Source organism: Mesoplodon mirus (genome assembly GCF_964341445.2).
Source record: "Mesoplodon mirus genome assembly, chromosome: 18".
NCBI lineage: Eukaryota > Metazoa > Chordata > Mammalia > Artiodactyla > Ziphiidae > Mesoplodon > Mesoplodon mirus.
In genome coordinates, this window is record NC_138994.1 from 8,589,588 (window position 1) to 8,600,315 (window position 10,728).

A 10,728-nucleotide genomic window follows, 5' to 3' on the forward strand; every position below is an offset into this window, starting at 1 on the left:
TAATCACTAGCCCTTCACCGCCAACCACAGATAACTGCTATCTTGTTTCTACCACCAGAGATAGAAATCAGAGTTTAGCCTGTTGAAAACTTTATATAAATGGAATCATATAGCTTGTATTATTTTGTGTGACTTCTACCCATCAATATTATGATTGTTAACACTCATCCATTTCGTTGCATGTAGCAATAGTTCATTTTCCTTGCTTTTTATGGTATATAATTATATGAATAGACCACCATTATTTATCCATGAGTTGTTTCCAGTTTTTAATTATGAATACTGTTGCTAATAACATTACATGTCTTTTGAATAATATATGTATGCATTTCAATTGGATAGCTATACTCCCACCCCACCCCCACCCCTACATACACCCGCTCCAGAAGAATTGGTGGATCACAAGCATACACGCACACGTTCAGCCTTAGGGAATTTTGTCTAAGGTATACAAAGTGATGTTTTGATATAAGTATACCTTGTGTAATGATTACCACAACAAGTTAATAAACATATCCATCACCTCACAAAGTTACGTGTGTGGGGGTGTGTGTGTGTGTGTGTGTGTGTGGTAAGAACACTCAAGATCTACTGTCTTAGCACACTTCTTTGGCGGTCCAGTGGTTAAGACTCCACGCTTCCAATGCAGGCAGCGCAGGTTCGATCCCTTGTCAGGAACTAAGACCCCACAAGCCACCCAGCACGGCCAAAAAATAAAAGAAAGAAAAAGAAAGATCTGCTGTCTTAGCAAATTTCAAGAATACAACATTTTTTAATTAACTATAATCACCATGCTATCTAGCATTGCAAATATTTTCCATGGAAAGGTCAGTCAAGGTACCTAATTCTCCATACTGCAGGAAATAGCTTATGCTTTCTTAAATGTCTGAAAATTGGATATAGGTGAAGGTATTAAAGGAAAGGTAAGACAATAACGCTGAAATCTAGAAATAACAAGGTTGAGTATACATTTGGAAGGAAATCTGGAGAAAAAAATCTTGAACAATTTGTTAAAGTAAATTGGAGAGCTCAAAATCCTAAGTCTACGGTCCTCAACTTTAGCATACACCAGAATCATCTTCAGAACTGTTAAGGGATTGCAGGGGCCCCACCTCCAGAATTTCTAATTTAATCAACCTCTGTGGGATAAGAGAATCTGCACTTCTAACAAGTTCTCAGATGATGCTAATTAGCTGGTCTGCAGATTGCACTTTGAGAATCATTGCACTAAGAGAAATAAACTTCATAAAAACAGAAATAATGGCAGGTTCATTTCCTTCTACAATAGAAGAGAAGAAAATACGGAAAAGAGACTTCAATGATGCTCTTGGTCCATTTCATCCTTTAACTTGGTAAAACTTTATAGTTAAGTTTATTTTGATGCTTTATAAGTAGTAAATTGATTGGAAGTCTATTTAAACAAAAAAGTTATCAGACTCAATATCTGCAGATCAAGAAAAGGACTGTATCGGAGGCCAGCAGCTATTTAAAGTTAGATCTATGCTATATTAATGACTTGGATAACAGAATAAACAACAGTAGAGTATTCAATAGTTGGCAGAGAACATAACATTAAAATCCAACTACAGACACTGTCCAAAATGATAATTTACTAAGGTATACAGAAATAAACAGTCATTCATCCATTCAACAATCATTTACTAAATAACACTTTCATGCCAGGCTTTGTTCTAAACAGTGGGATCTAAGTCTGCTATCATCTCAAAAAATTTTGTCAATATTATTCTCTAGGAGAAAAGTAACTAGGATAACTAAATCGTTTTAATCTCCCCACTCAGATGTTTTTTTGGAAGACCCAGAATTAGTGATAAGTTTTATTTTCATTGCTTGTCAAACCAAGTAAGAAAATGTTTGCTCATATGCCCATAACACTAAAAACACTTTACACTTTAAAAAAATCCACCAGCGATGGGAATTCCCTGGCGCTCCAGTGGTTAGGACTCTGCGCTTTCACTGCCGAGGACCCGGGTTCAATCCCTAATGGGGGAACTAAGATCCCATGAGCCACTCAGCCAAAAATAAATAAATTAATAACAAATTAAAAAAACATAATCCATCAGTGAAATCCTAAAATTCTCTTTAATATTTAGTGATTTTATAAAGAAGTGAATGTTGGATTTCAAAAATGACAACTTATTTCTTACTTTAATAATTTTCCTATTTTCTCCATTACCAAAGATCTACATAGCTAGTGCAAAATACATCAGAACTTTAGCACTTCATTCTGAATTTAGCAAAAGACCAAAACACCCTGCCTTACTCATAAACAGCTAATGCTAATTCATTTGACTGCAGATCTATAGGGCACAAAGTTGCGATAAATTATTAGCACTTTGTGGCTTAATGGCAATAAAACAGGAAAGAAAGGAGGGGGGGAAGGATAGGGAGGGAGGGAGGGAAGAAAATCAGCTTATCAGCTTCCTAGAGTAATTCAGCTAAATTTTATTGAAATGATCTTTGTATCTGCCCTTATAAAATACTATAAGGAAAAATGTAAATCAATGGCAAAAGATACATTTAAATATAAAAAATTTTTTAAAGGAGGGATTAAGTTGCTCGTAAACTTCATATGGAAAAGGGCCAAGAAATGCCAAATGAAGAAAAATGAGGGGGACTAACACTACCAGATAGCAAGAATAATTTTAAAGCTATGGTAATTAAAACAGTGGTATTGGTGCACATATAGACAAACAGAATAATGAAACAGAACAGAGTCTAGACTTACAGTGGATCTAAAACAGAGGTAGCATTACAAATCAGTGGGAAAAAGGATGGAGTCAATACATGACATTGGGACAACTGGTTATACATATGGAAAAGATAAAATTAGCTTCCTAATTCACACCAAACACAAAAATAAATTCCAGATGAACCAAAACCTTTTAAAAGAAAATCTTTCTAACTTCAAAGTGGGAAACGATCTGTTTTAAAACATACAAGTACACTAATTATAGAGGTTTTAAAAATGGGTAGTTATAACTGAAATAAAATTTAAATCTAAAACTCTGCAAACATGAAAAGATCACCACTGAACAGCCCAAAAGAAAAAAAATGGGCAAAGGATATGCAAACGTAATTCACAGAAGAGGAAACTCTGAAGACCAATATGAAGAATGCTCAATCTCACTAGTAATCAGGAAAAAAATGCAAATTTAAACAATAATATTATTTTACCCCTATCATATTGTAAAAATTAAAATGTCTGCAATATTAAGTGCTGGAGAGGACATGAGTATCAGGTACTCATATACTGCTGGTAAGACTGCAAACTGTTATAACTAGGTAAAGATAAAGGTCACTGATCACCCAGCAATTCTATGTAGCTATTCTACATAGGGTATATGTCCACGTCTCTAGACATATATCTTAAAGAAACTGTTACACACATATGTAAGGAGACATATACAAGAATGTGTGCACCAGGAGAAATAAAATTGAAAACCACCTAAATTGTCCTCTGATAAGAAAACAGATGATTGTGGTACACTTACAAAATAGAATACTACACAATAAACAGAATTAACTAGCTCTATGTAATTTCAACATGACTAAATCTCAATCACAATTTTAAATGAAAAAATGCATGCTGCAGAAGGAAATATACAGTATGACACCACTATATACTTTTTTAAAACACACAAAACAATATATTAGTTATGGGCACAAACATATGTAGATGTGAACAGAAAGGATTTATACCAACTTTAGGGTAGTGGTTATTTCTGGAAAAGGTCAGTAGAATCAAGGAGGGATACAAAGGGGATTCAATTGGATCTATAAGGTTTTATTTCTCAAAGTTAAAATATATAGAGCAAATATCACAGTATGTAAACTTTCCTGGTGGTGCAGTGGTTAAGAATCCGCCTGCCATTGCAGGGGACATGGGTTCAATCCCTGGTCCGGGAAAATCCCACATGCCGTGGAGCAACTAAGCCCAGGCGCCACAACTACTGAGCCTGCGCTCTAGAGCCCGTGAGCCACAACTACTGAGCCCCCGTGCCACAACTATGGAAGCCCACGTGCCTAAAGCCTGTGCTCTGCAACAGGAGAAGCCACCACAATGAGAAGCACATGCACCGCAACGAAGAATAGCCCCTGCTGGCCGCAACTAGAGAAAGCCCGCACATAGCAACGAAGACCCGACGTAGCCAAAACTAAATAAAAAGATAAATTTTTTATAAAAAGAAGCAATACAAAGGGGATTCAACTGGATCTATAAGGTTTTATTTCTAAAAGTTAAAAGATACAAAGCAAATATCACAATATGTAAACACAATCTGGATGATGGGCACATAGATATATGTATATGTTATACTATTTTCTGTACTTTTCAGCATGCTTGAAATCTCTTAAGGCGCATATGAATTATTCTTGTTTAAAGTGCATAGAGCTAGAAATAGTTATAGTCACACAAGGAATATTTAGTTTGCATCACAAAAAAATAAGTTGAAAATGAGTTTAAATCACTAGGAAATTGAAGGCAGTGTAAGGTAGGTCTCAGAGCCCATTCAAGGGCATTAATATTGAAGTAGGATAAAGAGATTTTTACCTATACACTATACCCAGAGTATGGACCCTTAAGAACAGCCTTATAGCAAGTGACTAGTGTATTGCCAATGCAGCTGTTTCCAAGGATTCACTGCTTTAACAATTCAAGAATTTTCAATAGTAAAATAATATACTTTCACCTTACACTTTTGCACCCTGACTTAAATACCTGGAAAAAAAATACATCCATCTTAAGCATAAATTCCTCTGGGTTTCAGAAAGAAGAAGCTAGCTGATAGTGCTTACAGAGTTCAATTTTATTTTCTAAAATGTATTGCATTTGAACATACTTTATAAAATCTCCACTAGAGTGATACACAAAAGCAATAACTACTGCATACAAGATTGCAGAGAGCTGATATGTTCCAGACAGTAAAACTCTGATTTAGGAAATGGGACTACAAAACATTTTATATGATTTGTTTTGACTTGTGGTACTGCCCATGAGCTGTCCCCAATCTAGGACTTGTGTTCCAATCTGAAGGTTGGTTATTTGGTAAAGATGTCATTCACCCATAAAAATGTTATAAATGGTCAGGTTTCTGGACTAGGTTACAAAAGCTTTTTCAATATACTGATACTAAATATACTAGCCTGACCTAGACAAACAGCCAGATTAGGTAAAACTTACCTCTAACATCCTTCTAAACCCCTTTCAACACCTAAGAGAGTTCCCTCTCTTAGATTCCTATTTAACATCATCTTACTCCTATTTCTTAAAACAAATTACCTCCACTAGATGTAAGAATTTATGAAGAAAACAATCCCTTGGTTTTATTTTCATTAATGTATGTGTATTTTCAGAAAGGGACTGCCAAACCTCCAGTAAGTGAGATTTCTGGCAATTTTAAAAGAGAGAGTACAAAAAAGTTCAGGCATTGTGGAAAGCCTATCTTCTTCTCTTTCCTTTTTCTTCAGGAGTGGGGTGACAGTGGTAGTCTAAGGGGTCTGGAAAGCAACACCAAACAGAGAAGCTTTACTAAGGAGCTTCTCCCTGCCTAGAGTCAGCTCTCCTCAGCTATTAAGGCTACATTTCAGATTCTTTCCTCTGCTTCTGATTCCCTGATTCCAGAGCAGCTGCAGCACGAGAGTTCTGAAAGACGGGTGTGGAGGCCTGGGGCAGTGGCAGCCATCTGTACGTAGAGGTCTTTTATAAATAAGAGTCTATATTCAATGTAAGTAATAAGAATTATAACTTTAGAATCTGATTTATTACTAGCAAATATTTAAAGCAGCTGAGAAAAACCTATTACCTAATTGAATCTTTTGAAAGGCCAAAAGGAACCAGATACGTTTAAATTAATTGATCATGTTATAAAATGTATCCAACTTGTCATTCCATATTTTTCTCATATAATAAATACACTAAAACAATAATGACAAAAATTATTTTCTTTTAGGTTCTTTAGTTTTAAGATTAGGGGCTTCAAAGTATTTTAGGGATTAACCAAGTTCTGATGACCTAGATGCTATATTGAATAACATCACACAGTTTATTCTTCAGTTTCCCAGATGGACTAAATATGATGCTTTCTTTTTTGGTCAGGAAAAGCAAAGGCCAAGATACACAGGTTACTAATGTTATCATCAGCAACATAGATACAAATCTTCAATTACATACATAATACCGTTTACAAGATGATGTCAGAATGCCAAAATTAACTAAACCAATCAAAAGCAGTAAAAACTCAAAATAGCTTTTCTCCCATAAAAAGAGAATTACAACAAGGCTGACTGTATTTGTTAAACATGGATAGGTAGTTGTTAGACAATTATGGCTATAGGAAGAAAAGATAAGACCACTCGAGATGGGCCAAAGGTCTTAAATTTTCCAAAAGACAGAAGGTAGTTTTTGAAAATTAAAGTTTGACAGCAGGCTCTAACAAGTTCTAGGTAAGGTAAATCTACTCTTCTTTATACCCTTGCAACTAAGTTGATGAACTGACCTGAATTCAAATGCTAACCCTGCTTCTTGCTGGCTGTGAACCTGGCAAGTTACTAAGTCCCTCTCTCTGAGTAAAACAAAGTTAATACTACCTACCTTGCAGGGTGGTTTTGTCATGATTAAATGAGATACATTTTTAGTTAAGCAATGGTACCCAAAGCATACTGATGTATGCCAGCCTAGAGGAGAGTCTCTAGCAGCATGCTCAAGGGCTATTTCTGACCCTGTCTTATCCTACCTTTTCTCAATGACTAGAATGGAGACACAGAAGTCATGATTATTAAACCTACACATGAAACAAAACTGAACGAGAGCCCTACTATGTTGTATAACATGAAAGAATCAAGGAAACCTTCAACGGGTAACAGAAATGGACCCAAAAAAGGTGAATTGTAAAGGGGATAAATGTAAGGTCTTACACTTAGGTTCAATAAAACAACTGCACAATACCTAGAATGCAGACGAGGGGGGCTGATTTTAAGAGAACATGAGAGTTGTAATTGACTGTAAGTTCAGTATGGGCCAAGAGTGTGATTTACTGCAGAAAAAAGCAAATACAACTTTAGCTTCTATTAATAATGGTAGTGTCCAGCTTAAGACAATAGTTAAGATAACAAGTCAAGGATATTCTTCACTGATCACTGTGTTAGTCTCCTGAGCACATTTTAGAAGAAACACTGACAAAACAGAACATTTCCAAAGGAAGATAACCTAAATGATGAATGGTTTGGGATATAGGATATTTGAGGAATTGGGGATGTTTAACTTGCAAAAGAGAAAATCCAAGGGAATATGTAACCTGTTTTCAGACAGCTAAGGAGCTATCAGACGGAAAAGGAATTGTGTTTAGTTCTACGCAGTTCTAAACAGCAGAAATAATATGTATAAAAATTACATGGAACCCCATATAAAAAAGACCTTTCTAACATGACACTAAAATGGGCTAGCCTTATGGCGACGCACCCTCTATCACTAGAGTATTAAAACAGAGATTAGATTCATTTTCAACAAAAATGTATTGAGCACCTAGGCCCCGGGCAGGTGCAAAGCACTGATGATAGTAAGTAAAAAACTAACATGGTCTCTGCTTTCATGGAAAGCAAAGTCTAGTGGTAGAGGCAATCACACTAATAAATTTTAAATGACAGACATAAATATCTAAGGAAAGGAATTCAGTTCTTCAAGAGCATATTAACAAAGGATCCTGACTTAGTGGGGGATCAGAACAGGCCTCTCTGAGTAGCTGAGTGATCTATGAGTAAGAGGTAAATGGTTGGGAGCAGAACATCACAAAGAAAGGAAACGCACATGCAAAGACCCTGTGGTAAGAGGTTCAAGGAACTGAAAGGCTTATATAACCTGAGCATAGAGAGTAAGGCGGTGAGTAGAGATGCAGGAGCACAACCACAAAGGGCCTTCAAGGCCCAGTTAAGGATTTAGTCTTCTCCCAAAAGTAATTAATGAGCTGTTACTGCGGGAGGGGTTTAAGTAGCAATGGGCATGGGAGGGAATAATCAATGTGGTGAATGGCATAAGGCCACTCGGGAGCTTCCCGCAGTAGTCCAGGCCAGAAATGATAGTAGTTTGGAGAAAGGGGGTGGAACTGAAGATGTAGAGAGGTTGACAGATTGGAGAGATTTTTAGGATGTTAAAATGACAGAACCCATGTGACTAGTCCAGTGGGTGTTTTGGATATCGTTTAAAGCAGTAATGCCCAACCCAGATTCTTTGGCCCTAATAATTAATAATACCCTTTTCCGAGGGGGGAAACAGAACTCAGTGACGAATCTTCCTTGAGGGCAGAGGATATCGTAAGAGACAGAAGTATAAAGAATGACCCACTCCCCCCCCTCCTCAGGTTTCCAGCTTATGTAAGTGGAATGCATTGTGATGCCATTCACTGAAATAAGAAACCCTGTAAAAATACTAATTAGGTGGGCTAAGACCATGGGTTTGAATTTGAACAAGTTGAGTTTGAGGTGCCTTGATTTTAAATAGTCAGTTTGACATACTGATCTGAAACTTAAATGATAGGTCTGCACTGGGAGTAAGATACTGAGACTCGTTGGCATCTAGATAGTAGTTGCAGCTGGGCTTAGAAGAGATTGCCTGGGGAGAAAACAGGGTGAGGAGACAGCCTTGAGGAATATCTGCATTGAATAACAGAGCAGAGGAGGGTGAGTCTGCAAAAGAGCAGTCTGACTAAAAACAGGAGGGAGGCTGAAGCCAAGGGAAGAGCATTTTCCATGAAGGAGGCAACGGTCAACAATGTCAAAGGCTGTTGAGACATCAAGGAAGACAAGGAATGAAAAATGTCAGTTTAGGGGCACGTTTCAGTGGGATGACAGGGCCAGAAATCAGGCTGCAGTGGGTTGAGGTGTGAGTAGGTGGCAAGCAAATGGGAGACAAATAAATGGAGACAAGATTTCTAGCTGTAAAGTGGGAAGAGAAAAGGTGACAGCTGTGGGAGTGGAGGGAGGGTTTAGGATGGGAGAAGCCTGAGTTTGTAAAGAGGGAGCAGGTGAATACAGAGGAATGGGGCTCCTTAGAAGCGGGGGAAAGAGAATCTGAAGCACAGTTGGAGGAAGAAGCTGTAGATAAAAGGAGAGGCTGCGGGGAAAAGAAGAGAAAGAGGCCTAATTATATGACCTTTAAGGTCTCTTCTCACTCTAGAATCTCCTGACTTAACAATTTCCTTTAGGGAGAACATTTGCGTTACGCATAATCTATGCAAATGTATTCAAATAGTCCAGTAGAAATAAATCAGTCAAGCACATCCTTATCCCCTAATGACGCAGTTAACATCCCCAGGTTTATGACCAGTGTAATCTCTGGGCAGGATCCATCCCTCAGAGAGGTTTTTGCTCAACGCACACTGCAGTACACCCCAGAACCAGCCTTATCTCCCCTCGCCAAACCCATACTACCCCGCGATCTCAGAGGCTAAAGGAGGAAGTAAATTTTAAAACCCTGAAACTACAACATATCCTGCTGCATTCGAAACAGCTGTCATTCATAAAAGGAAAACGCTACACTCCAAATCCATCCCCACTCCAAGCTCAAGGCATTTCTGCCTGAGCCGGCAGTGACACGTCCCCCAGACGGCCGGGGTTCAACACTAAAAGTCATTTGCACCCCCTCCTCCTTTCTCAAGACCTTTTATTGTGAAGAACCAGAAATGGGTTCCTTCTGGTCCCTGTCACAGCCCTCGCCCCAATGCAGCGGACGGATCCCCCGCAGTTTTTTCCAGAGGCGGCACCTAATAAGCCCTCGCAAGAGGGTGCGGAGAAACCCCTAGAGCCCTCAGACCGGCCTGGGACGGCCACGAGCCTGCCGCTAGCTTGAGAAGAGAGGGGGACAAGCCCCAAGGGATGTAAGGGAGGATTAAGGGAGACCTAGGAGACCCGGGTAGCGAGGGGGTCTCCTCCCTCGAGCTTCTAACGGGGATGGAGTTTCTGAGGAGGGCTAATCCCCTGCCACCGCTCCCTCTTCCCAGCTTCTCTGGCCTGCCACCCCCTCCACCGCCCCGTTTGCTCAGGCTCATTCCCCTCCCCTGGGGCCGCCTGGACCTCCAGTTGTCCGTGAGCCCGGCACCCCCGCCTCGAGCCGCGGCTCCGCGAACTGCACTCACCCGGCCCGCCATCTTCGCGGACACGTCCGGCTCCGCGGCTGCAGCTCAGCGCTCGGAAGAGCCCGCCCCCGCCGCGCGCGCGCGCGCTCGCTGCCCGCCCTCGCGCAGGCGCGCAGCCGTCTAGACGCCGCGCACGCGCCCCGCCGCGTCTCCGACACCCCCGCCCTGCTGCGCACGCGCGGGCTCGACGGCAGCCCGGGGCGGGCGGGGCGGTGGCGCCATTTTGAACGCGAGCTTCCGGGAGGGTGGGGCTTCTGGGTCTTTCACGTACGTGTCTGCTGGCGACCTTCTGTAGGGCTCCTTTTGCGAATCTCATCACAACTGGCTGTGTGCGCCGGACTTTATAGGAAGTATAGGACGTTGATGCTTTTAATCACTGAGCACCTGCTTATCTCTGCCCTTTAATGGCCTTTTAACTTTATGCTTCCAGACCCACTTAAGTGTGAAAATGTACGTAAGAGCACCCAGCGCGGTTACTGGCCTTCCCCCCTGGGAACATCAGTAATGTGTAGTTGGTTCTGAATTCAGATTCTGAGTGAATTCAGGCTTTTGTTTGTAGGCGGACGTGTTTCCTAGCTCCTGA

At 40.1% G+C, this 10,728-nt stretch overlaps 1 protein-coding gene across 1 annotated transcript in view; it reads right to left on the minus strand.

Annotated features, from left to right (window-relative positions):
• NSF (N-ethylmaleimide sensitive factor, vesicle fusing ATPase) overlaps positions 1–10,243 on the minus strand; it is a 160,973-nt gene extending 150,730 nt beyond the window's left edge. The window contains exon 1 of the mRNA XM_082603461.1: positions 10,146–10,243. Coding sequence (XP_082459587.1) covers positions 10,146–10,157 — 12 coding nt within the window. The 5' untranslated portion in view covers positions 10,158–10,243. The remainder of the gene's footprint in view (positions 1–10,145) is intronic.
• Between the last annotated feature and the right edge of the window lie 485 nt (positions 10,244–10,728).